The sequence below is a fragment of the Ixodes scapularis genome, unplaced genomic scaffold (genome assembly GCF_016920785.2).
Source record: "Ixodes scapularis isolate PalLabHiFi unplaced genomic scaffold, ASM1692078v2 PGA_scaffold12__126_contigs__length_90152505, whole genome shotgun sequence".
NCBI lineage: Eukaryota > Metazoa > Arthropoda > Arachnida > Ixodida > Ixodidae > Ixodes > Ixodes scapularis.
This window is the reverse complement of record NW_024609838.1, coordinates 69,060,018-69,087,565: the sequence shown is the minus strand read 5'-3', so window position 1 is coordinate 69,087,565 and position 27,548 is coordinate 69,060,018. Positions and strand designations below refer to the sequence as shown.

The 27,548-nt window shown below is 44.3% G+C and overlaps 1 protein-coding gene across 1 annotated transcript; it reads left to right on the top strand.

The window, feature by feature from the left end:
* The first annotated feature begins 1,406 nt into the window (after positions 1-1,406).
* Positions 1,407-27,548, top strand: LOC115312498 (arylsulfatase B-like). The gene is made up of 9 exons (XM_040218729.1): positions 1,407-1,426; positions 3,672-3,765; positions 11,715-11,874; positions 14,650-14,762; positions 15,488-15,598; positions 15,708-15,830; positions 18,418-18,544; positions 21,481-21,774; positions 27,103-27,548. The coding sequence occupies exons 1-9, from the start codon at positions 1,407-1,409 to the stop codon at positions 27,546-27,548; spliced, it is 1,488 nt and encodes a 495-aa protein (XP_040074663.1).

Below are 27,548 nucleotides of genomic sequence, written 5' to 3'. Positions count from 1 at the left end.
AGCGCATTAAACTTCCTCAAACAAATGCTATGCTTGTGTCCGCATTGTGAAGGTGAAACGATTACGAAGAGGGAATCCGTTTTTCCTTCTTGAATACTTGTGAAAATGTGAAATACAGGCTGAAAGCAGTTCATTGTTATGTGCGCTAAAGATATACGACTTCACACAGTAAAGTATGCGGAAAAGTAACGGTTACTTCTTAAAGTAATGTCCAATTACTTTTGCTGTCGAGTAATCAAGTATTCTAATCAAATACTTTTTAGCCAAGAGTAATAGTATTTGTAATCTATTACTTTTTTTAGTAACGTTTACAATTAAGACTGAATTCCCATCCTACAAGGGAGGCGAGGCAGTAGATGCGCGCCTTGACCACCTGGGGCAGGGCGCTCCACCAAAAAAGAGAAACCTATTTGCAACTTTAACGCCGTATGAATGGTGGGGCGGTAGGTATAAGATGACAGAAGGGACGGGGATAAGATTTTTTCAGCGCCTGCTCGCGGGCGCTGGTCAGTGTGTTTACATTTATACTTATTTGGCTCCAAATGCGAAGCGGTCAGGGCAGGAGCATATCACAAGGGACGGAGTTGTTGTCGCGCTTTAGGAAAAAGAGCCTCTTCGTTTTTAAAAAGTAAAATAACGTCGGTTTCATGTGACTTTTTAAAAAGTTGCCAAGCGTTTTTGGGCACCGGCCACGTCATTGTGTGTATCAAAAGATTCCTCGTGGTGACGAAGATACCGTGGTATTTGCACCCTACCTGGTGACCTGGTAGGGTGCAAATCCCTACCTGGTCACCAGGTAGGGATTTGGTTTGTTTGGTCCCGAAAAGTGTTAATTTCTTTCTCAACCACGCTATTTTTTTTAATTTTGAAAGTTCTCTCTTATCTACCCGGTATACTTTATACGCAGGTATCGTAGAACGTTTTTTCCACTGCTAGATAAAAGCGCCAATAAGCAAGAAACAAAGTTTACAAAGTGTGAATTAGGAGAACTTAAAATAATTTGCTCTTATGTACCTTTAGCGCAAATGATGTTGATCTTGAAGGTGTCGTTCAGGACATTGGGATTTGTTACTCATGTCACTATGGTGTTAACGATTAGGGCACCGTTATGTGCAGCAACAGGTGTGTAATAATCATTAAACCTCATTTAAAGATTCATATATTTTTGAAGCGTAAGGATTGTACATATCAGTCCTTTTACAAAAGGGAAGAATGACGTAAACATTTCAGACATGTTGATGACTGTTAGAGATTGAATTCCAGCACCAATACACTGTACTAGCAAACAACTTGAAAGAGCGATCGCGTTGTTAAGATCTTGATTTCACTACATCTTTCAGACTGATACATAATAGAAGAAAGTATTGAGAGCCAACGAGAGCACACGAGTAAAAGGTTCTTGCGGCATGACGGCCCCCATAAAATGGTGAGTCTGCAGAGCTTTGAGAACCAGTCAGAAACATGATGAATGACAACCTACAACACGAAGTGTCGGGGCCTGACCATTGGTCAGAGTATGTTAATTATAAGTCCACAAGCATTCCGCAGTTACTCTTATGAGAAATCTGGTACTGATGGTAATAGTCTTCCTGTGCAAAAATATTGCACATTATTTCATCTTTTTTTTCAATAAAAACAAACACCCAAAACTCCAGCGTCGTGAATATTTATATTATTTGCTACTCCACCGATTTTTTCATTGTCTCCGATTTGCTTGAAATTTTGCTAAACTAATCAACAAACATCGCAAAAATAGTATCCCAAATATTAGGTCAAAATATTGTTTTTTCGCGAAGTTATTGAATTTACAGTTTTGGTCCTCACCGTGTTTTTCAAGCTCGAAGTCTCTACTGGCAACAATGAAAAAGTGACGTCAGTGGAAGGCAGGGGTTCACTCTTTGGGCTGTAGATTTTGTTCTAAACTGATTCGAAGCAGTTTCATGGTGTCAAATGAATGCTTGGGAAGCTCGCTGCAGTACCCGCGCTCCAGCACGGAACAAATGATTGGCATATTCTATTTTTTGGCTGCTTGCTCGACTGGCAAGCCTGCCTGCCACTGACGTCACGGCCCTGAAAAGCGCGCGTATATTTGAATGTTGGTTTTTGCATCATTTTCATTTGCCCATTTTGCAATAACTATTATGAATTTCGCGATTCTAAATAGCATACCGGAGAGAGTAAAGGCCGGGGAGTCAGAAAATATAGTTAGTTGAGGTAGCTCAAAAAATCGGTGGAGTACCCCTTTAAAAGCAGCAAGTCTGTCGCGTGCGTAAACTTTATCAGACGCTAGCTCGCCAAATGAAGACGCGACAAACCGTGTAGGCCGAGGAAAATTATCTGCTTTCGCATTGAACACCACGGTTTTTTCTTACGAGCGGTCAGCGGTCGTTGAAAGTTGTTTTGGGAAAATAAGTGCTGCGTCTCAGAGATGGTGGCATAGCGGAGCTGGCCGACTTGTATCTGCTGTCGACAGATGGCGCAACGTGAGACACGGGAACAATCAGACGTCTAATCAGATTACCTACGTTAAAAAAAAAACAAAAAAAAACTGTGGCTTTGAGTGATTTAAATACCTTTCCTTGCATTTGATTTCATTGAAAAAAATCTGTAATCTAATAATTGCATCTCACAAAGCGTGCCGCGCTGTAGGGCGCAATCAAAACTTCAGGAAAATTGCCGGCTAAGCTTGATGAGCACCGGCGGAGGCAGCCGCATCGCCCAATTTAAAAATAAAACCCCCGAGACTCCGTGCGTCTGACTGTTCCAACTACGCAAAGGCTGTCGGCTCCGAGGTCACCGCATTTTCCCGGAGCAACATGTTCCCCCTATACTTTGTTTCAGCTTAACACAGCCGACGCTACGAGGTCATGATACTAATCTAGCAGCGTCAAAAGCGCAAGTCATTGGTCTCTTTTTGTCTGTGATTGATTCATCCACGATAGGACACATACAGAAATATGACGACCACAATTACGATGTACCTTCGAGGCTGAGATTGGTTCCATCAGCTCGTAGCTGCGGCTCCGTCTGGACTTGCGACAAAGTATAGTAAAGTTTTTGGTGCTGAGTTTGGCAGCCTTGCGAAGAATGCCGGCTACTACGTAATTTGAATATGAGAAGAGTGAGAAAAAAAGAGAGATTTGAGCAGACGATAGCGTTTTAATGACGTTTTCATTGTCGGTTCAAACGTCATTTTAACGTAATATTTTGTTAATGGTCAGTATGTCTTATAAGCAAATACCAGTCGTTTTTGTTTTGGTTTCAATATTTAGCATAGTCATTTTCACAATTAGAAATGATAATAAACAAGGCATGCGCTAGAACTGCTTCCGGATCGCAGATAGCAGGGTCACCCCTAGCTTAATTTATCAGTGCAAAAAGATGCGGTATGTCGTGGGTTCACCCTTAGCACTAAGGGCAATGAATAACCCAGCCCCAGTCAAATCAAACATTATACTCTTCGTGCACTCTAAAAAAAAAGCCATCTTGAGTTGGTATATTTTATAATCTCGTTTTGAATAGTGACAAACAGTATTCTTTGTGCTGTCCGTCGTTGCTACCATCGTAATTGTGTCTTCAGTTCAGTCACAAATCAACACAACTTGCAGCACGAATACTTTGTTTCCTGATTAGTCCGTTTTGTTAAAATTTTTTTCCTCTATCAATTACAGGTGTTGTTACGTCCTTTGCTTGCTTTTAAGCTTCTCCGTTGTTTCCTCCTCACTGAAGCAGCCGCATATTATTTTTATCCTCGCCGACGATCTGGTAAGTGACAACTTTTCTCTTTTCACAAAACTGTGTTTCTTAAAATTCAAGCGCGTCTGGAAAGTATGGAAAGCAAAAATAGTACTCAGTTGAGGATCACATTTAGGGCCGTAACGACTCGACTTAGATCTTCCCACGAGGGCTCTGTGACATCAGGAGTGTTAATACTGTGAAAGAATAGACGCTTTCCAAAATTCAGTCTGGCCACTTTGTTCACTATCATCATCTGAGGAATGGCACATTTGTCGTAACCAACGTTACTTGAGCAAGCTCAGTTTCGCAGCTCCCTATTCTCGCCTGCCGAGGCGAGTGGCCCAGGTGGCGGTCACGAAAATTAGCGGCGCTGCAGTCGGATCTTGCTTCCCTGTCTCATCCGTTGTCTGCTACCATTGCGTTGAGAGCTTCCTTTTCTTTTTCGTCTCTTCCTTTTTTTTTTACTTCCATCTGTGTAATAGCAAAAACAAAAGAAAAAAAAAAGATGATGAAGATGAAGTGTAATACACTAAAAAAGATCAGAGTCAGCGCATTGTGAGTGTTCCTTCTTTAAGTGTTCTAAATTTAATTTTGTGTTCGTCTGTTTCCTTGCGCTGTGGAGTGTGAGTATGAATCACCAACTCGCCCAAGCTTAAGTATTGCTATTCAAACTTGGTGGGCTAGACAATCTGGAAGCAAAACTCGACTGCAGCGCTGCAAGTTTTCGTGACCGCCACTGAGCCCACGTCGCAGGCGGAGCTGTGAACCTGAGCTTGCTCCAGTAACCTTGGCTTTCGTAATAATGGCAGCCTTGTGGTTGCTGGTGGTGGAAGAAGTTGAAGATGCTCCGGAGCGGATGATGTGAGTCCTATACATTCGAGACGCTGGTACCAGTGTTGCCGGTATCGGGTTACATGTAACGGCATTAGTGGTAACGCGTTACTTTGTTCAGTAACGTAGTAACATACTCGCTACTTAAAAACAAAGTTACGGGTAATGTAGTTACGTTACTCGTTCCGGTCTTCCAAAAACCTAAAAAAAGTACAGTTCCATTTTTTTAATGTGTTTCTATACTTGGTTAAAGGGATACTGAAGCAAAATTCGGAGTTTACAAAACAAGGCGGGAGCGATAGGCGGGACGCTCCAAAACCTAAAAACAACACTGATACATCGATATCTCTAACGTATGGCCGAATGTTTTGGAAAAGAAGTGCGCGTGTGTTTGCCTCCTCTTCTGCGCTTTCGCGCTGCCCTGATGGCCTCTTTCGGCCGTGCGGAAAGAGCGCTGAGGCCTTCCTAGTCTAGGAAGGGTGAAGAGTGAAGGCGATCACCAACGCGACCTTCCGAGACCGCCCCGACGTCGAGACCGGCACCAGTGTGGTGAAGGAGGACATGAGGAAGCCCATCCCCAACTTCATCACTGTCCCCGGCCACCAAGTCATCAATATCATCTGTTGGGCTAGTTGGTTAGACATGATCAGATAAAATTAGCGCAAACGACAAGAGAAGAGAAAGGTAAGACAGGACAGGACAGAGCGCTTATAAGAATTCGGCTTGCTTACTTGCCGAGTCCAGAAAGGCTCTGTATCTTCGTCCTTGTCCGCCACCGGTACTTGGCGGTAGTCCACCAAGTCATGGTGGACTACCGCGGCCTCCGACGCCTATACTGCAGGTGCTGGCAGGATTGTCACATCGGTCCGACCTGCAATGCCCCACATTGTGGCCGGTGCGGCGTCTTGGGCCACCAGCCCGCTGGCTGCACGGCGCCCTGCTTGCGGTGTGGCCGCGGCTGCGCAATCACCGACTGCACGCAACGAAAGACGTATGTATACGCCTCAGCCGAAGAGCTGCTCCGAGACCCCCGGCCCTCTCCTCCGGCATGCGCTCCCGTCGAAGGAGGTCCCTTCCCAGTCGCCTGTTTCGAGGAAGACCCCGAACCCCCCGTCCTTCGACGAGTCCCACCTTCGCCTGCCATTGACCCAGCCACCGGCTCCTCGGTGGAAGCGGTTGCCCAAGACGCCCCCGTCTCCAACATTTCCTCGGACGCGGCCGATGCCTTCGGCTCTAAAACTAGCCTTATGGCTATGGATTCAGATGCCATGCACAGCATTTGTACATATAAAATCTGCGAAATAAAAACCGTCCTCTTCTTGTTTCCCTGAGATTCTGGGAGGTTTGAAGTTGCCACTAAGTACTTCTTAGGGTATGGTACTTTTCCATGGTACGCGCTTAAACCGCTCCAAGAGCCTTGCTTCCTTATTCTATGCTGTGTTCCCCCAACCTTGCCAACAGATGTTCTGGTCGTCACCGAGATGGGTGTACTCGGCGTTGTCTTTGACTGCCGGGGAGTGGCGCCCAGTATATAGGAGGCTGCGATCTCTGGTCTCGGACGACAGTTCTTGGTTGCAGAAGCATTTATACTTATTCCTTCTGGACAAAGCGAACTTGGTTAAAGCAGTTTTTTGCGCCCAACATTTCTACGCAGCTCACATCGGAGCTCCCCCCCCCCCCCTTTCTTATTTCGTTCTGCGGGCAAACTGCTGCCTCTTTCGCTTTTATTAGAGGAAGGGAACCAAAATCGTCACATGGTCAGTGCTTCGCTTACCTACGTCCCTTGGTGGCAGAACTATGCCGTGTATTGACACCATGTCCCATCTCATAGCTGTTGGCATCATCTTGGAGGTACTAGAGAACAAAACGAGCACCCTGCGCGTTCCCTCGCTTTCATTTTTTGGGATCTTCACGTAGTATGCTTATCCCAAGCGCCTTGGACAACCTCTGTCCAAGTACCGAGTATATACCCCCCTTCTACCAGGCGGCGGTGGGCCTCTATATTGAGCCGAAGCGCAAGTTCCCAGACCTGGCAATGCACGATGGACCACCCGCTCGCATTGTCAAAGATGTCTGTGTGCAGCGAGCAACCGCCGAGGAGCAAAGCCGGGCGACCTCCTTTCCGTGGCTGACGCTGGTGTCCCGCCGTCATCCTGAGCCCGTAGAGGATTTTAAATTGCGCCGAGGGTGGGGATACTGCCCGCCAGACAAGGCCTCCACTGATGGGGCATAGCCCTTATTGCCCCAACTGTGGGCAGGTCGATAATACATCTCATATCTTCGTTGCCTGCCCAGTAGCGCGGACTTCCTGGCGGCTCATTCACTACGGTGTCCGAGCCCTCCAGCTTCATCACGTCGCCCACCTTGACCGGTTCTTCTGCCCACCTTGATCACCTTGACCGCTTCTTCTCGCGGTTGGCTAATTTACCCTCTGGCAGAAACCGAACCTGGCTGTTGGTCAACAACGTCGACCCAGAGCCATGTGGCCTCTGTTGTCACTTCTCCACGGAGCCTCGCGGCACTACCTCTATGCGGAACGTTTCCGGTCGGGGGAGTGGCAGTTGCTGCGGAGGTGGCCTTGTCGCTACGTGACCCTTGTGAATACGACCACTTGTCTTTCGCGCCCCTCAACAAAGTGTAAGAAACGTGCGCACCTGGGCAGGCCCGCACCTGTAGAAAAAATATTTTCTTCTGTACATGATCGCGCTTTCGTAGCTGCTGCCTTATAGTATGTCACGTCCTTTGAGGTGCCAGTTTTGTTTATTTCTTAACACAAAATATCTCACTGACCCATACATGTAGATTGATGTACACAATGCAAATAAAATTTCTATGCACATGAACTGGAAGTTCGCTGGGACGTGAAAGACTGAAGCACCGCATGGTGATCAGGTCTGTAAAGCTTGCATAGAAAAGGGCCTATTAGGGGATCGGTGGCCGAGTTTCCTTTTTCGAACGCAACTGACTGTTCGCAGTAGCGACAGCTCCAGCGCACGCGAGAGAAAAGGGCGTTGGTACAGACCCTCAAGACACTGATTGTCGAAGATGAACGAAGCCCTGGAGTTTTTTAGGATGACATAAAAGAATGTAAAGCACAACTTTTCAAGTTACTGGAAGGAAAGCAAAATGGTGCTGCAGTCCGGAGCCGCACTCGTATGTTAACCGAAGAAGGGCTGCCGACAAACATTTTCGCAATGCTGGAAAGAACAGAAAGGAAAAAAGTACAATTCTGAAAGCAAGAAACGGTGATGTCATAGCGGAAGGACAAACAGAAGTTGAAAAAATGTTTGCAGCCGTTTACAGTGAGTTGTCTCGAAGAAAAGATATAGATAATTACATCACCGATAGTTTTCTCAACGATCTGCGACACGTGTCAGACGAACATAAGGACCGCATGGATCAGCCAATCAGTACAGCAGAAGTCAACTGGGCAATCAAGAATCTGCCAGCAAACAAAGCTCCGGGCCCGGACGGAATAGGCTCCGTGTTTTATAAGATGTTAATAATCCTCCTCTGCTCCATTCTGCTGACAGTGTTTCAAGACATACAAGACGGACAGGTATTTCCCCCATCGATGAAAGAGAGCTTCACTGTTTTGATTCTAAAAGTACAAACCTGCGGGGAAATCCCCGAAGTAACAAACCGTCCTACGAGTTTGTTAAGCACAGACTACAAGATTATGGCGGAAATATTGGCACGGCGTCTGGTTATTGGACTGAAAAACGTCATCGGAGAGCACAAAACCTATGGCTTGAAAGGACGGTACATTTATCGGAACCTTCACGTCATGCGTTTTGTCTGTGAAGCGACAGCCAAGGTCATCAACCTTTAGCAATGCTGCAGACGGATCCCGGTCAAGCGTTTGATTGAGTGTCCCACGAGTTTTTAATGAAGATTTTGGAGCGATGTGGGGTGGGCGAAGTGAGGAGAGATTCTATAGCGCTGTGCTACAAAAGCATCACCACGCGGCTTTTAATAAATGGGAAGAAAGGAAAGCCAGTTTCGGTTCAGCGTTCTGTCCGGCAAGGCTGCCCCATGTCATCAATCTTCTTCGCTCTACAGCTGGAGCCACTATGCCTCGAGGTGCAGCGCAACAAGTCGATCTCCGGTCTTAACCTGGGGGAGCATCTGTAAAACTCCTGGCGTACGCGGACGATGTTTCTTTTGTATGCTTTTCAAAGCGAGAAATCGATACAGTCTTGGATGAACCAGGGAAGCTACGGTCGGTGCTCCGGAGCAAGACCCAATAAGAACAAGTCGAAAGGGAGCTGGCTCGGAGAGTGGGCCACAAAGCGATTGGAGTTCATGGGCGCCAAATGGTCTACAGGCGTGGAAAGTACCTCGGCGTGTCCATGGATCTGTCAGTACCTACGTCACAACAGTGGAATCAGAAACTGAAGACCATACAACTAAAACTGTCTTCTCGGACAGCAAAACGTTTGTCAATGTTTTTTAGAAGCTATGTCTGCGACGCGGTGTCATACCCTGCGATCCTGTACGTGGCGCAAGTGGCTTATTGTAGCGCAGGCACAGTGAACGCCATCCAGAGACGTTGGGCCACTTTGATTTGGCAATCGCAAATGGAAAAGATGTGAAACAGCAACCTGTTTTGGAATCTCGAAAGTGGTGGCTTCGGGCTTGAATATGACCCTCAAACTTTATGTGCAGCGTTTTCTATTTTTTAGAGATCAAAGAGATCCAATTTTTACGAGCGCATTCCACTGCTTAGGATATGGAAACCTGCAACAATCAATGGCGAGCACCACGAGTCGGACGACCACGTCGAGGCATCTTGGATATTACAAGGAAGTTGCCGACTCAATCAGGTTCTTCTTGGTTCATTTCTCTTAGGAGTATCTTTTGACGGTGAAACGGAAGACACTTTACGGGGACACTGTCTGAGCAGTTTTACCCGTGCAGTTCTACCGACAGTGCGTCAACGTTCTCAACTCATCCGATGACATTAAGCAGCTGAGAAAGCTGCCTGTGCCTACAAGGAGCAAAGATTTTTTCGTCCGTGTTTATGTTGAAGTGCTCCCTGTGAAAGTGTGGCTTGATAGGAAAGGATCCTTTGTGCCGTGGTCGCTAAACTTTGCTTTGTGCCGGGGCGACTGAAACCTTACATCACGTGTTTGTGGAAAGTAGCAACGCTGACCTTTTTTTGGGCGGAACTGAAGTGCCTCTTCACTGTAGAGTTTGAAATTGTCTGGAACGTTTTCAAATGGTTGTGTGTTGATAGCGAGAAGCACTCTCCAACTGTGCTGCGTGTTTTAGTGGTGCTCGGACTGCACGCGATCTGGCGATCCCGAACTGCGTATCTCGAGTGCGACATCCGTGCCAAGCGAGCATAGTGGCATTTTGCGACCAATTCGAGGTGGACTCTCAGTGTTGCGGCAAAAATATTTCCAGAGGACAAGGAGCACTGGGACTTAATCGAAAGACGTCTCCAGAAATGGTGTATGTGAAGTTTTAGCGTATAATAATATAACGTTCAGGCTGCTCATATTCTAACGGAAAAGCAGCCGGCTTGTCGGCTGTCTGCTTTTGTTCGGAATAAGCTTCCAAACTCTCAATAAACTTGCTGTTTCATAAAAAAAGAAAAAAGTATCGGTGGCCGAGTGAATAAATAGCGCACACCAGCTCGGAGCACGTGGAGCGAAAGCTCGCGCTGCAGAACCCAGGGATGCTGGGTTCAATCCCCACCCCTGCCCGTTTCGATCTGGATGAGCATCGTACCGGCGTGAGGTCGCGTATCACTACTGACTGGTGCACGTTAAAGACCCCAGGCGAGCGGTTGTACTGGACTGGCTAAATTGCTCACCTACAGCGAGTGACTCGCCTAAATTTTGAAATGTCTGACCAAATAGATGCTGCACAAATATCCACACAACCCCAATTAATTAATTTAGGGTCTATTGAACGTATGCACAGTTCCTTTTTTGCATCAGTGTCTTGCCATTTTAATTGTGAATAAGCTTTCAGGATTACAACAGCAGTGTGGTCCTTCAGTTGTCTGGTTTCAAGTGCGAGCTTCCTACTTTCGACAGCGGCTTCGGCGTCTCGTGTATAGACGCTTTGCAGCAGCTGTGCATGGGCGCCGCCATAACTGACCTTCAGTTTTTGTTTCCTCTTATTTCGTTTATTTCACTTCATCATTACCATAGCAGGCCAGGTTATTGCCATATTAGATTCAACGGTGTCCTTTTCTAAAGCATCGGCCTTTGTAGAGGATCGTCAACTACCGTTTCAGTTTTTTGGCATCTCGGTAAGACAAAAGAAGGTCAGCAATGGCGGCTGTAATTTGGCACGTGTGTAAAGCGTCTATATCGAGCGTGCCGCGCAGCCAAAGCACAGTGAAAAGCAAAGATCCTGTTCCAGGAGCCGAGCATCTGAAAGAGGCGCCCTGCGGTTCTATTCCTGTCTTTCACCATACGTATAGAAAGCGAGAGAGGGAGAAAGGAGGACGTTAGAGCGCGCGAAAACGTCGCAGCACCGTGCTCTGGTGTTGAACAATTTGCGAATAGATGGAAAGCTAGCTGTCTTTGTCCCTACGGGCTGGTTAAACGCGTTTGAACGCTTATATATTACGGATGAAAACTGATGAAGAGGAGATTAAATCGTGTGGAGGAGGTAAGAGAACCAAGCTCTGATTATATTTATCAGTGGGTAGACTCAAACCTGTAGTTGCCTGTCTCTATTCAAACGCGATTGAACAGTTAGTGGAGTCAAAAGGTGAGTGGAGAGCGCCTAGCATATTAGTCAAACAAATGCCATCTAATGGACCGCTCAATGAAAGGTCACTTTTGATTTCTGATTCACGTGGTACAATTTTACTTGCGATTTCGCAGTGACAACGTCGGTTGTGTAATACAAAACCGGGGTGGTAGCTCTGGTGCCGGAAGTCGCAGCCGCAATATCGCACGCACATCAAGGTGCGATCTTACTTGCGATTTCGCAGTTGTGTCATTACACGCAAAACAGCGCGGTAAAAGTTGCTCTTGTCATCGTCGCAACTGCGAGATTGCTTTATGCAAATCGGGCTTGAGGCTCCAAGTTTGAAGTCGCATGCGATTGGGAAGAAAGCTTCACACGGTTCTCTTGCGTACTTTCTGACTTTGGAGTGACTCGCTTGCTTCTCTTTTTAGGGCTGGGGCGACGTGAGCTTCCACGGTTCATCGCAAATTCCCACGCCGAATATGGACCTTTTGGCTGCGGACGGGATTCTACTAAATAACCACTACGTGCAGCCCTACTGCACACCATCTAGAGCAGCGTTGCTCACCGGGTTGTATCCGATTCGTACAGGTACTCAATAATATAGTTGTCTAGGTACCGTCTTTACTCTCTTCGCCAAAACAAGTGGTTTACGCGATATTCACATACACCAAAGGAAGAATGATGTTTAAATTTTGTAAAATTCTGTTGATCTTCGGAATTTGGACTTTTGTACTGCCTCACCTTTGCTCCCCCGAATCACTTAATTCATTTGTTCTTTGTCACAAAAAAGTGCTTCGCTTCTTTCCCAATAACACCACAAGAACGAGTACATTTATTGTTTTGTAAAATTCAGTAAATCTTCGGAACTCAGTTATTAGCTGACCAACTCTTACACGGACGCTACACTTCTTTTTTTTTTAAAGTACTCTGCCTCAAAAGATCTGAGGTCAGATTTACGAAATACTTCTTAGGCTACGACAACCTAGCTAAGCAGTTCGTAAGTTATGCATATCGAAAGAAGTGGAGAAATTGGTATTCACAGACGCGTAGCGAGAGGAGGAAAGCGACGCCATTGTGCGGAAAAACTTGAACTTCCGATGTCCCGCAAGCTCCCGATACCCTCGAGAGCAGGCTGTTGCTATAGCGACAGCGTCTTCGGCAACACGAACCACCAATCAAGGAACTCGGCATGGTTCGGACCACGTGGATTTTTATTAACAAACGCAGGCGGCCGTTTCGCCAGCGCTTGTCTGTGGATCGTGACCTAGCAGTGAAATGTCGACGCTACCATGATTTAAACGGACTCGAATGCCGAGGCCTAGATAATCGCCTTCGTCAACTGCAATCGAACTCGATCGTTACGATGTCAAAGCAACTATCATCGTTGCTAAAAAAAGAAGTCGGCCCGCGCCACTCGTTTGGAAATCGGCGCACACGGAAACTAATCGCTACGGCGTTTTCGTGGCATCGGGAATGGCGGCATCGGGAATGGTCGCCCAAGAAGATGCGTTTTAACTAAACGAGTCAACAAGAGCCACGTAAATGCATGTTTGCATTGGGAGCGCACACGCGCGAGTTTGATCGAAGCGCTGAATCCGCGCTCTTGGACTGCGATCTCGGTATGTGCTTCGGGACCAATCTTTTACGATTGCAACTCGATGCTGACGTTACACTGGGCAGATGAAGGTTGGATCGGCATCGCGCAGCTCCCACGAACTGCACTAGCTCAACAGTGTTGACGTACCGTCATGTCAGAATAAAAACATATTAATAACGAATTATACTACTATATGTTACGAACGTTATTCATACTGGGTTTATTTGAGCTCTAATCACACGAAACAAGGAGATAGAATCGATGAAAGTGTCCCTTTCTGACAAGTGTGTTCGCCATCGCTGCCTCTGAAAACAAGAAGCGGACAAAAAAAAAAAAAAAAAAGAAAAGATTGACCTTTTAATTAAAAGGCGAGGTCAGCGATTAAACTATTCATACGGGAAGGGTCCACAAGGGCCGCGCGGGCATATTCCATTGAGCAAGTCAGTCGGTCGTTGGCAGACCATCTTGACCAGGGACCGCCGGAGCAAAGCTACGTCGGAGTGCCTTGCTAAGTCGATAGCCTGCAAAGCTAGCCTTTGGGGGTCGCTTGGTCGGTGAAATCGTTGCCGTTGTGGCTTCTTACGGAGCCCGTGGATCCAGCGTTCATCTCCGTCAAGGTCGGTTTCAAGTATCGCTTTCTTTTCTTGCTGCTTGAAGTCAAGACGTTCGTGAGGAGGACGAAGAAAAATAAATATTCGTTGGTCGTAGCGACGAAGTGGCTGAGCGACGTTGTTGACCATGTTGATTTGAACGTAAAAAAGTGAGTAACACAACTCTGGAACTGTCGTAAAATTCCATCATAACGTACGCAAAACTTAAGTTAATTTCTTTTCCCGTGTACACATTTCTTCTTAGGTGTTTGTAGTACGCAGATCTTTGGAGTAAAATCGTTTCGTGAATATGGCCTTTGATTTACTCGATGACCAAATGCACAATAAAAACAACACGCTTTATATTTTGCCGAGTTCTGTAGATTTTTGAACACAGTTAAGTTTACTGCCTTGCTTTTGCTCACACGAATCTATATTCTTTGTTTCTCTGTCGCAAAAAAAAAGTGCTTTACCCTATATCTCAATATACCATAGAAACAATTAATCATAGAGTTTGGAAAATTCAGTAAATCTTTGAAACGCTGTAAATATTAGCTAACTTTCCCTTACACAAACTACTCTATTTTCTAATTTTCTATGGGAAATATATATGCTCTACGTAATTTACAAATGTACCACAAGAACAATTTTTATAATTTCCAAAATACAGTGAATATTCGGAACGCAGTTAACACCGCCTCCATTTTTCTTAGCAGGAATACAGTATTCTTAAATTTAACCTCCACAAAATAAGTATTTAAGATAATGTCTATCCATACCATAAGGAAAAAACATACTTTTTTTTTTGTAAAATTCAGTGAATATTCGGAACACAGTTAATAAAATTATTGCCCAACCTTCATTCACAAGAATTCAACTCTTTTAAATTTTCCGGCTGCGAAAGTACTGACATGATGTCTAAATGAATGTGATGTTCATAAATGTTCTGAAATGGCTCGGAGAAATTGGATCTGTGAATACTTATGCACCTTTTTTATGAAAGAAAAATTGAAGCAACAGCCCCGCACTAAAGTAGACCGAATGCGTCGAACTCGTTGAACTTCTGGAAAGGTGCAAACGGTTCCAAATGCCATCGCATTAAATCTCCCTTGGCGGCAAACAGAAGGAAGGCGTACTTTTTAAGTTGGCAATGTTTCCTTTGTCCGCTACTCCTAGGGATGCAGGAGGGACCAATCCAGGATGACGAACCTTGGGGCCTTCCGTTAAAGTTCAAGATTATGCCCCAACATTTTAAAGAGCTCGGCTATGCCGTTCACATGATCGGCAAAGTAAGCCGTTTGCCTCATCTTTGGTTGCATGATTCACAAACAAATCTGCTTGCTTTGATAGATTGAGAGTTTGGCCCGTTGTAACCTGGTGCTTTTAGGACACGCACCTGAAGAAAAGTTCTAAAGCTTGTCATATCACAATGCTTTCGGAAACATTTCTACTGCCATTTGAATCATACTTATGATACATGTAATGTATCGTCTTAGTATTAACCTGTATTAAAATTTCGCGGTTGGATTATAAAGGTATAGTCTGCAATAAAGAAAACCAAAAGTGAGGGATCTTGGAAGGTTTCGCATAAAAGATAAACAAAAATTCAGCGCAAAAAGGAACTAAGGATTTAAACATTTATATTACGTTTAGAGTCAAACAGTATCCTCCAATGACATAACTACAGTGCAATTCACGAAATCCCAGTCAAAATAATTCATTTCGTTATTATTAAGAAAGCAAATATAAGAAAACAAAGATTAGTATATGTATATCTAGACATCATCGAGGTTGTTATAATTTGATGAACTTTGAAAGAAAACTTTTGATGTGAGCGTCGAAGTTCGCATTAAATAAAAACTTAACGAAGTCACTTTATTTTTTTAACATATAAAAACAACTTTATCCTGAAGCTAAGATGGTTGCATGCCTCTATTGATTGTACCATAGTTTAGGTTTATAATAGTTTAAACATACACGCAATTATTTTGTATGCATTTCTTTCTTCCATCAGTGGCACCTCGGCTTTTTTGAAAAAGAATACACCCCACTGTATCGGGGTTTTGATTCATTTTATGGATTTTATACGGGCGCTGCAGACTATTACGACCACACAGCTGGAGAGGTATGAATAATGTCTGAAGAATTTTACAGATCAGTTTCAAATATTTAAGGACATATTACAGTAAGGACTTCTTATAAATATATATATTTTACCCAATCTTCAATTCCAGGATCATAGAGGTCTGGATTTTCGAGACAACGAAGCTCCGGTATTTAACGAGAGTGGTCAGTATTCAACGCACCTTTTCACCAGGCGTTTCAAGTCGGTCATTCAGCATCACGACAAGTCGAAGGTAACGATCGATTGGCTTCTCTTGTGCAAACACTAAAATAAAAAAAAAATAAAAAATAAAATGTTTTTTTTAAGAAGCCTAGAAGGGACACATATTTTTTTTTGTAACGAAAAAAAATCGATTAGAGAAATGTTTACGTCGTTTGATGCAATTTAAAGGGAGGTAGCCCGCTTTAGGACCCACTCAGAAACATAGTTAACTACGCTCTATTTCTCTGCTTTCATGGGTTTGAAAAATGAATGATGTGGGGATCGTTCGTTGCAAAATTGCTTCTCCATCCAGTAATCATATTTAGGCTGCCACACGTCTGCTCGCACAACTTGCTGGCGGTGTCAGACGGCAGACTAGACGCACCGAATATCGCGAAAAGGAGACATTAGAGTCGCTGAATGATATCAGCAGAGTGCCGAATTCCATTCAGTCCACTTACCGGAAGTCAATCTCGCCGAATTCAATTTTGATTGGCTGGTTTATACCGTGGCGGAAGTTATCAGACGGCCATTTTGGGAATAGGCCCAAAACAACAAACAACGTTAAAAAACGTTTCCACGTTACCACGGCTACTGTGAGTACTCACGGGTGAGAGTTCTAGGCATCGATCAGGTAGGACGAAATAAATGTGGGCGTTTATCTTTTCTATGTTTTAAATGAAGTAGCTGCTAATCTGGTTGGCCAAGAGAGGATTGCCGGCTCGTTTGCTCGCTGCGGTTGCGCTGGTGCTGCGTTTCAAACTCTGCGCCTAGGACGCTAAGCCTAACACTCGACTTCGATTTGTTTCGGGACAAGACACGAGGCAGCGACGAGCAAGTCACGCACTGCACGGAACGTAGAAAATACATTTAATAAAAAGGAACCAGTGTCGCGACAGACCAGGAGAGTGGATTTGAGAGCTCGCACGAGAACGAAACGCTACACTTGCGCTCTTCGCTTTGACCCCACAGAGCAGCACCATATGGGAGATCGCGACTGCTGCGCCGCAACTCGACTTTGAAACGGAGCTTGGGGGTTTTGGTTTTCTAAGAAAATTCAGTGACTATAGGAGCCACTTGTAATCCGAAAATATTCGGCCGGACAGCCAAGCCAATCAAGTAGTTACGGGTTGGGCCACTCATCTGTGGGTGGGGCTTAGAGCGGGCCTTGACCTCCACCTACACTGTTATCTAAGGGCGCAAAAAATATTTTTTGAAAAAAGAATGCATGCCTTATCGTTCGTTTTAACTTCTTTTTTCTTTCTAATGTATGTGTTTTTTAAATCACGTGGTCTGGCGGAGAAATTTTCAGATCCAAGTTGGCTTCAAGCGAATTTGTGAAAGGATTAAGTACTACTCCATCGTGTTCACTGTTACGACAGAGAAATGTACCTATCTTTAATTTCCGTTTCCGGTTACAAGCGATTATGTAGACACGCGCTGAGTTCTCGACGAATGGTTCGATGGAATGTCCGTTCGCGATGTTGTGGTTCGGCTATATCCTAGTAAGCCACCGCCTATAAAGTCTCACCCTAGCAGAGTGGAAGGACGTTCTTAATTTCATTTCTGAACACGCAATGCTCATGGCCTCTTGTAAAGCGCCGTTGCTAGATAAAAAAAGATTGACGGAATATTCTATACTCCCCGAATATTGAAAATGCCAACAACGTCACCGCTCTTTTTATCTGTGCGCTATGATCAAGGCATGGCGAAATTAACCCCTGGAGAAGGGGAACAAGAGGGACAAGGGACAAACATACATCTCCAAACACAGCTAGGTGACTGGTGAGCGACCGAAAAAATCCGCCTGGTCCGGGTATCGAACCCGGGACCTCTCCATTACAGGTGGAGCGCTCTACCAACTGAGCTAACCAGGGGTTAGACATCAGTAGAGCAAACGGGTTTTATCAGCCGCCACCAGTCTTACACCAAAAAGGGTGAAGCTTGCAATTTAAGGTTATAATTATAATGCAATTAAATGCAAAGGGGCAAGCGAGCTGGACAAGAATGGCAAAATTAATCCCCGGAGAAGGGGAACAAGAGGGACAAGGGACAATTGCAAGCTTCACCCTTGTTGGTGTAAGACTGGTGGCGGCTGATAAAACCCGTTTGCTCTACTGACGTCTAACCCCTGGTTAGCTGAGTTGGTAGAGCGCACCACCTGTAATGGAGAGGTCCCGGGTTAAATACCCGGACCAGGCGGATTTTTTCGGTCGCTCACCAGTCACCTAGCTGTGTTTGGAGATTTATGTTTGTCCCTTGTTCCTCTTGTCCCCTTCTCCAGGGATTAATTTCGCCATTCTTGTCCAGCTCGCTTGCCTCTTTGCATTTAATTGCATTATAATTATGATCAAGGCAATTTTTTTCTAGGTTACAAATCTATCCAAAATTATTTCTGGAACATCTAAGAGAAGTATCTTATGGAATAGCCTGGAGACAAAAGGGATCCATGAAAAAAAAAATATTTGCCATTGCAGGGATCTAACTTTTGTTTCTTAGGTTAAGAGTGTCAAAGATTGTATATAACTGCTCTTTGTTGAATGTCTAAAACTTGTTGCACGGCTCTTTTAAAACACCGTCATACGTTGATTTATATGTTATGCTCTTCTCTTTCCTAGCCACTTTTCCTTTACTTGGCGCATCAATCCGTGCACTGCGCGCTTCCTGGAGACTTCTTTCAGGCTCCGCAAGAAAATATTGGCAAATTTTCGTACATTGGAGAAAAGAACAGAACACGTTATGCGGGTAAGATGCTGTTCTGGAATGCGGTGGATGCAGTTAAATAAAATGCAACTCAAGTAAATTTACTTCCCTACAGAAAATTGTGACGTAAAATACAATGATTTTGTTTACGAGAGTTTCATTTCCATTTTTTTGTCTTTTTACAACAAGTCGGAACCAGGACAAAAGGTTGTTGTTGCACCATGACGAGGTTCTCACGCCTTGCCACACTTTGATGAAGGAGCAATATCGTAAAAAAAAGTATCCCCAAATAAAAAGCTTAAACACAAGTACAGCTGCTCACAATATTGCGTCAATAGTTGTAGATACCTGCGAAGCAAGAATTGCAGTCTGCAACGTAAGAATTCCAAAACAATAGGTCATATACTCTTAGGAGGGAAAGGCATTATAGTGAAGTACCACTGAAGGTTCTATATCTAATTTTTCTACCAGTTTTCAACCAAATCCAGAGCGTGGTGGTTTCCCTAGCAATCACCACAACCAGAACCGCCCTGGAGAGAGACAGTGACTTGAGCAGCAGGACCAAGCTCAGTGTGAATGATCTTTGCCGCCTTCTCGAGTTCTCCCTGCGTAGAACTTACTTAAGCTTCAACGGAGAGCACTTTAAGCAGACCAGCGGAACACCACTGGGTGCTTCCATCTCCGTCACAAAGGCAAATTTCTGCATTGAAGCCATAAGGCGAAAGGGCCTCCAGTCCTTCGCCATTAGCCCCAAAGTGTTCTTGCGATATGTGGACGACTGCTTCTGCATCCTTTAAAATTCTGAAGTAGACAACGTTTTAGCACATCTCAACTCCATCGAGCCCGCCATACAATTCAGCTTGGAACGGGAAAACGAAGACACCATACCGTTCCTCGATGTGCTCATGAAGAGCTGAATTTTTCAGTCAACAGAAAGCCAACGCAAACTGGGCGCTACCGCCCATTTGACTCAAACCACCCAACGACTTATAAGTTGTCGCTGGTCACCACGCTCCTGCCAAAGGCAAAAAGCATTTACGTTTTTGAATCTGAAAGATGAAACGAAGAAAAACGGTCATCCGTAAATTCAAGGAGAACGGGTATCCGGGTAGCTTTATGCACCGCACTGCCCGCCGCCAAAACCGAGCTTGACGACGCCTGCAGTTGCCTGATGGTACGCATTACCGGCCCGCCACGCGTATCAGCGTGCCCTACATAAAGGGACCAGCGAAGCTCTGGCACGTATGTTAGCAAAGGAAGGTAATCACAAGCCAGTTTCAACTCTCGTGAAGTTTCTACCACTGCCGAAATATCGACCATCTAGATAGAGTGCACAAGGTGTAGTTTGTAAGATTCCCTGCCCGGAGTGCCTAGCCACTATCTATAAAGGATCGGACAGCAAAAACATGACGTGAAAAAATTCGACCACGAACGCAGCGCGGTTGCCGAACGTTGCGTCAAAAATGACCATCAAATTGACTTCACCAATACGCTTATCCTGGAGGCTAATACTAATTCCCGCCAAAGGCTGTTCCTGGAATCCTGGCACATTCAAACTACGCCGGGAAACGTCAATAGGTCCCTTGGAGCATTGCCATCTGTGCATGTCAACGGGCTTTGACACTTTACGGAACAACGACCATGGAAGTTGAAGAAAAAAAACAACGCCTTAACTATCATGGAAGAAAACGAAGTATTGCTCCTTTCCACTACAGTTACTCCTAAAGAATAGGTCGAACCGGCCTCGAAACGTTCGGTCCCGCATTTAGGGCTTGGTTGGTTGTCCTTTATTTTAATACTTTATTCCCCAACCTGACAGATTTCAGTCAAATGTTTACATTTAAGTGCCTTGCGAAGGGCTCAGTATATTTGCTAATGACAGAACGCCTGTCCAGCAGTCCAAGACGAATTTTCATCCCGTGAAGTTCAGTGGCAAAACGTTGGCACTCTAAGAGAATGTGATTAATATCTTCAAACGGAACAAGCTGGTGATCGCTTGTTCGTGCTAACAGTGTCATGGCGTGCCCATTTCGAGCTTGGGTCCAGTCGATCAGTTGGCGGCAGATAAGGGGCTCTAGAGCTAGTTGCCGTTAGGCTATATAATTTTATAAATACGTCTCTGTAGATTGGCGCTTCGTTAGGACCAGTTGTATTTTCGTCACCATCAAAACTGAAAAAAATATGGAGAAATAACTATACAGCAATAAGCACACTCTTGTTTGCCCTTGCTTTATGAAAATAATGGTGCCCAAAAAATTCATAATAGGAACAGCTCACAAGCAGTGACAAAGAGAAGAGTAAAAAACACAAAACGCTGATGAAGAAAAAAAAATTAGATAAAAATTGATAAAAAATGAGGAATTAAATACTGGGTCAGCCGAAATCAATTGTTCTAGGCGCTTTCCAGGAAGGCTTTTTGCTCTCTAAAGGTCACCAATATTTGTTCTACGGTGGGGTTCGTAATTTACAATCGCTCAACAGCCGAATGACAAAAGGGTCACAAGCAGAAGTTGGTTCCCTGCTCGGAGGGTGTTGTGTGCAAGATCCAACTAACGTATGGTGGTTGTCACATATAGGACAGACTGGACGATGCCTAAACGGCCGACTACGAGAACATCTTTACTCCCTTCATGCGACGGTGGGAGGCCTCCTAAATTCACACTGTTTCCCGTGCATACACTCACCAACAATTTTTGAAGAAAAAGATAATAAGGAGATATAGAGATCAGCAAAGCAGAGAAATTTTAGAAGGCTATCAAATTATATCGATACCCTGTCAGGCGAGAATTTTTTTCTCAGCAAGGCAAATCTAGCAAGCAATACATTCGAACACCCTATTAAGAGCATCTTAAAGTTTTTTTTTTTATCTAGCAGTAACTCCTGGATCTCCCACAAAAACATTCTTCTCGCTTTGTATAAAAAAAAAGTTTCATCGATTGTTTAATCCTCACACAAGCGAGTTTCACCCTTTTCCGCAGGAATGGTTGACGCCCTGGACGAATCCATCGGAAGCATCGTGGAAAGCCTGAGCGCTGCCGGCATGCTCAACGACACCATCATCGTGTTCAGCTCCGACAACGGCGGCCAGCCGTATGGTTACATGTCCAACCGGGGCTACAACTGGCCCCTGAGGGGAGGCAAGGGGACGCTGTGGGAAGGCGGAACCCGGGTGCCGGCCTTCGTCTGGAGCACGAGGCTCAGGAGGCGTGCCAGGGTTTCAGACCAGATGATGCACATCACGGACTGGTTGCCAACTCTCCTCTCGGCTGCTGGTAAAAATGTCGTAAACTTTCGTCCCACTGGAAGTTCGACTCAATCTGTGAACTTTCGAATTACGACACTTGACAGTTCCGTGGATTCAAAAAGAAGAGAAGTAATAGAATATTTTCCACTTTTAAAAGATTTAGATGGAGCATACAATCACAAAAGAGAATTTCGCTCGCTAAAAATAAATCGAGTTTATTTATATTGCGAGACTCATTTTGAGTATAGCGACATGCTTACATTGGGAACGACCTACCAAAGTTTAGGAATCGCTCCTCACGTAGATTAAGATTAATGACCTAAATATTGCACTTTTTATTTATTTCGGGAAAATCTCTCTTTCGTTTTTTGTGACATAGGTGTTCTATACAGACACTTAATTTATTTTTATTTTGTCTTTTTAAGTTACCAACTTCTATAAAACGAAAAATCTGTGAGTGCGCAGGTGAGCTGGTGGATGTTGATCATAATGTAGAAAACCCGAGACTGTGGTAAAAGCAAGGAAACGGAGTCGAAGAAGAAAGACGGGGGAAAAGAACGTCTCAAACTCAGCTACTGCGTTTATTTCCTCGAAGTCTTATATACCCACACTCTAACCATCGACCACCAACGTCACAAGGTCATCCTTTGTTCTCTATACAATCCTACCCACACTGGTTTTCATCTCCACCGTACATGGTGACCTCAATTCCAACTGAAAGTTAAGGACTTCAAACAGAACAAACAATACAAAAAAAAACAAAAAACGGAACCTATTTCTTTTCAACCGGAGTGCAAAATCTAACCGAGAACCGATAAGACTTCCGACTGAACCCCTGCCCCCAAAATGACTAATCATTGTCATTGTGCCATTGTCCGGAAAAGCCGGACAATGACATTTTACAATTTCTGGACTTACGCATTCACGTGGAGGGGGGTCTATGTTGGGAGTACGGAAGAATGGCCGCAAAACCCGTTTTGAGTAGGAAAAGTTGTCATGCTAAATCAGTAAAAGCAGGTGTAGTCAAATCTCTTATCAGCAACGCACTGGATAAGTCGTGTGCCCATTTTATGGGTTGTGCGGTAGAAAGGCAGTGGTCAAGGTTAGAGGATGCAGGCTATGACGGTGTGTTCATAAAAAGGCAATTGGAACTACAGCAAAAGGCTAAGCAACGACCAGAAAAGGAAGCGAAAAAGCATTATGCGGTTATTCCGTATTTTCACGTAATTTCTCATAACCTTAAAGCATGCGCAAAAAAATTTGGGATAGATGTAGCGTTTAAGTCCGACTTTAAGCTGAACCGTTTGACGCCGTTTCAGACGAGCCAGAAAGTGTGTCAGAAAGCGCACCGCGTTAAGTCGGTTGATTGCAAGGAAGGGGTGGTCTATCAAATACCACTGAAATGCGGTTTCAAGTATGTGGGGCAGACGGCAAGGTGTGTAAATGTGTAAATGATAGATTGGTAGAGCACAGAAGAAATGTAAAAATAAACGCTTCCAATTCAGAGATTGCTAGACACATTAGTGAGTGTAACAATTGTACGGCACATTGGTCGCAAACTGACATTCTGCACAGAGAACGCAACAACACTAAGAGGCTCATAAGAGAGACAGTTCGTATCAAATCCATCGGCAATTGTATCAGCCATGCTTCGATGCAACTCGGAAGTGGTTAAAAGAAATTTCTTAAAATCCAAAGGTTTCTTTTTTTCTTTTTTTTTGTAATAGTTGTAAGTGAACGTGGGATTAGTCATTTTAGGGGCAGGGGTTCAGTCGGAAGTCTTATCGGTTCTCGGTTAGATTTTGCACTCCGGTTGGAAAAAAAATGGTTCCGTTTTTTTTTGTTTTTTTTTTTGTATTGGTTCTTTTGTTCGAGGTCCTCAACTTTCAGTTGGAATTGAGGTCACCGTGTACGGTGGAGGTGAAAACCAGTGTGGGTAGGATTGTATAGAGAACAAAGGATGACCTTGTGACGTTGGAAGTCGATGGTTAGAGTGTGGGTATAAAAGACTTCGAGGAAATAAACGCAATAGCTGAGTTTGAGACGTTCTTTTCCCCTGTCTTTCTTCTTCGACTCCGTTTCCTTGCTTTTACCACAGTCTCGGGTTTTCTACATTATGATGTTCTATAAGACAATGTAAACATTCTGTGAAATAAATTATTATCAAATTATCTAATATAAGAAATATAAGAGAAAGGATATAAGTTGTTATCCTATATAACAGCTAAATATTGCAATCTCCCTCTGCCAGGCGGCGTCAGCTCATTATCCAATTTCCGCGCATGCGCAAAACAGTCGAACTAAAGTCGAACTTTTATCAAACTACGTAATCGAGCGCGGCGTAAATGTTTTGAAAATGTCGACCCTGGTCGAACTGAAAACGTGACAGGTTCGCAAAATTCCTAGTTTGAGCTTCTGGATGAGAAGAATAATAGTGCGTTTCGTGATTTTGCCTCACTAAGAGATCTCGCGTGGATTTGAACATTCTCCCGCTTGATTATTAACGAAGTTGGACATGATATCGAGAAGCCAGATGATCATTCAAGAAGCATCTAAAACGAGGCGCGAATGCTGTCTCTTGTTTTTGGACGGACGAACGGTTGGCTGACTGCATTCCCTATAGGTGACAGCGCTGTGGAAGCTACGTGTTTCATCAGACCAGTCATACGTCGACATTTCGCCATGTGATCGCCATTCCTTCCATACCGACGCGCAGAAAGCGGGGTCAGGTGAGGAAATGCAGAGGTTTGATTGGTCTGGCAAGTCCGTAGCTCCCACCGCCACGTAAGTTTAGGGCTGAACGGTCTTGGACAGATTGTCATATTATATCATATCATATCACATCATATCATATCATATCATATCACATATCATATCATATTATTTCAAAACTCGCTTGCCATTTCTGGCAGATTTCACCGACATCACCTAATACCTCCATTAAGCGTTAATTTGCTTTTGTATAAGACTTTGAATTATTGCCTTCTTGTCTGGGGCACTATAACTAAAACACATCTACACAGAATAGTTTTATAGCAAAAAGAAAAGAATTATGAGTTTTTCGCAACGTGCCCTATTATTCTCACGCAGAATGAGTTTTTAAAACACTGGATGTAATGAAAATACATGAGCATTATGAATACAGGCTTAACAAGAAATATAAACAAGAAAGGCTCAAAACAAATAGTTATTTTTATTGTTAGCACCTCAGAGAACAAAACCATGAAGATATTCCACTCGTCAGCCTGACTTCTTGATAGTCAATCCATAGCGTACAACGTATGGGTCTCTAACAATTGAAAAAAAAAAAAAAAAAAAAAAAAAACCTTGACTTCATTACTAAACACATCCATGCCAAACAAATATCGATATAAACTTCATAAGCTCACGCAATCTTATTCTGTCAAGATAAATACTGTACACTGCTTTATTCTTCAACTAACCGCGAAACAGAGGGATTTTACGTAATGTAATTTTTCAGTGGGTATGGCCCTCGACTGTTGCATATCTGTTTCAGGCTTATGCCTGCTCGCAACCTTGTTATCGTTGATATTTTTGGTGTTTTGTTCGTTTCTAGTTTGTTTTCTATCAAGAAACGGCCCTGCTTTAAATATTTTCGCCACCACTGTGAGTCTGTTTAGGAGGCTGGGGACCAGTCAAGCTGCTTGTACAGCTTGTTTTCCTAACTACCACCATATTTATACGCTTAATAAACTAGTCTTATTACTGTCGCGAATAGAAAAAAGCTAGACGAGCGTAAACGGAAAATAAGGGTTTATACGGCGAACTTTTGCCAGAAAGAAACGAACAACCAATAGGGATATAGTCAAGTACAGAGCATCGTGGTCGTAAAAGCCAGATTCGAGCGTTGGAGAAAGAGTGTGTCGTCGACGGGAGTGTGAGTCGGCACGGCCACACTCAGCTCCTTATCAACAAGACTCGTTATCTGGACTATTCGACCTGGAATGTTCGGGAGTGAGCTAGGGCGAGACCGACTCTCAGCTGCTGAGACTACGGTGGAAGCTACGTATTCGTTAGACCAGTCGTACTCGTTTCTTTGGCCACGTCATCAACCTCCCACCTCCCCCACGCGCGCGGAGAGCAGGGTCAGGTGGTAAGAGGGAGGCGGCTAACTGGTGCCGCTGGCAAGTAGCTCCTACTGTAGTCTCAGCTTAGGGGTCAAGGGAGTATAGGCAAGGTCATCCTGGCCTTCTTGTCTTTTACACTCGGGGTAAGGGTAAACCCAAATCTTCTGGGTGCATGGAGAAGCGTTTCATCTCGGTCATGCACGCGGCAGTATTGTAACTGGGTAGCTCGGCTCCTGCCCTTGACAACACACTTCCTCGACGTGTTATCCTTTGTATCGGTGTTCTACATCTGCAGCAGACAGCATTCCTCATGTCGCGATCACCCCTACCCCGTGCAGCATTAACCAAAATTAATATTAACTTGGTGCCTTCGAGAGGCTTCCATGCACGTAAAGTTGGCACTTCTGCACGTTATACTTTCTTTTTGCTGATCAGTTTTACGACGCGCGTATATTTGACTCCTCATATCTGAGGCTGCTGTCGTGGTTTTGGCTTTTGCTTTCAAAAGAGCGTCTCTTTCGCATGATATTCTGCCTGACTCCGTGAGGCTAGGCTAGACTTGGATAAGTTATGGCATATTTATTTAGGTCAGCTTCCAATAGTTCGATTGATATAGCTTCGCACAAATTAGAATAGGTTAGTTTAGACCTCTCGCTCTTAATTAGGGTAGGTTAAGATTGAAGAAAAAATCATCATGTAAGACGAAGACGACAAAATCACATCGTTCGTCGTCGTCTTACTTGTTTATTCTTTCTTCAATCTTGACCCGCACCAATACGCACTTTGTCCATTAGTAAGGATTGGTTAGTTTAGGTTAGGTTGGGTTAGTTTAATTTAGGTTAGTTCAAGTTAGGTTGGTCTAGTTTGGTTTGCTTAAGTCTGGTTAGGTTTGATTAGTTTTGTAAAGCTTAGTTCCATTTAGTTAAATTTAGTTTAGGTTAGCAGTTGAGTTTTGTTCAGGTTAGTTCAGGTCGGTTTAGGTTAGTTTAGTTGAATTTAGTTCAAGATAGAATAATTTAGGTTAGTTTTTCTTTTAGCTGAAAACCGCTAGCTCTTTAGCTTAGATGAAAACCGCTAGCTTATTAGCTTAACTTTGAATAATTAACTGTAAAATACCATAGCTACTAGGAATAGTGACTAAATTACTGGTTAAGCTGATCAATAAAAAGTTAATTATAATTAATACTTATTACCGTAAAAATGGAAACAGTATCTTTTGGTGGTCACCGGCTACTATCAATGACGTTTAGCTGTTGTCTTCTGTCTAGGCGGAAACATATCCCTCCTTGGCGAGAGCGATGGATTCGACATGTGGCAAGCATTGTCAGAAGCCACGGCTTCACCTCGCCAGGAAGTGCTCATCAACATACACCCCACCGACCGAACAGCCGCATTGCGGTACCGAAACTACAAGTTAGTCCTGGGCACGAGCGTCGACGGTCAGGGAGACGCCCACTTTAAAATTCCCGGTGGAAGCCGGCCGGCAAGCTATGTGGGCGAGTTGAGACGACGTTCGACGGTGTCCAAGGTCCTTCAAGCTCTGTACAATTCCAGTGACTTGCCATCGTTCAAGTCGAAAAACCAGGAAATAGTGGACTGCGGTCGAGAGCGCTGGAGTAACTTTGTGTCCGGAAAATCACCATACTTGTTTGACGTGAAGCGAGATCCCTGCGAGAGAATCAACCTGGCTGGTATAAACCGAAGGGTGGGTTAG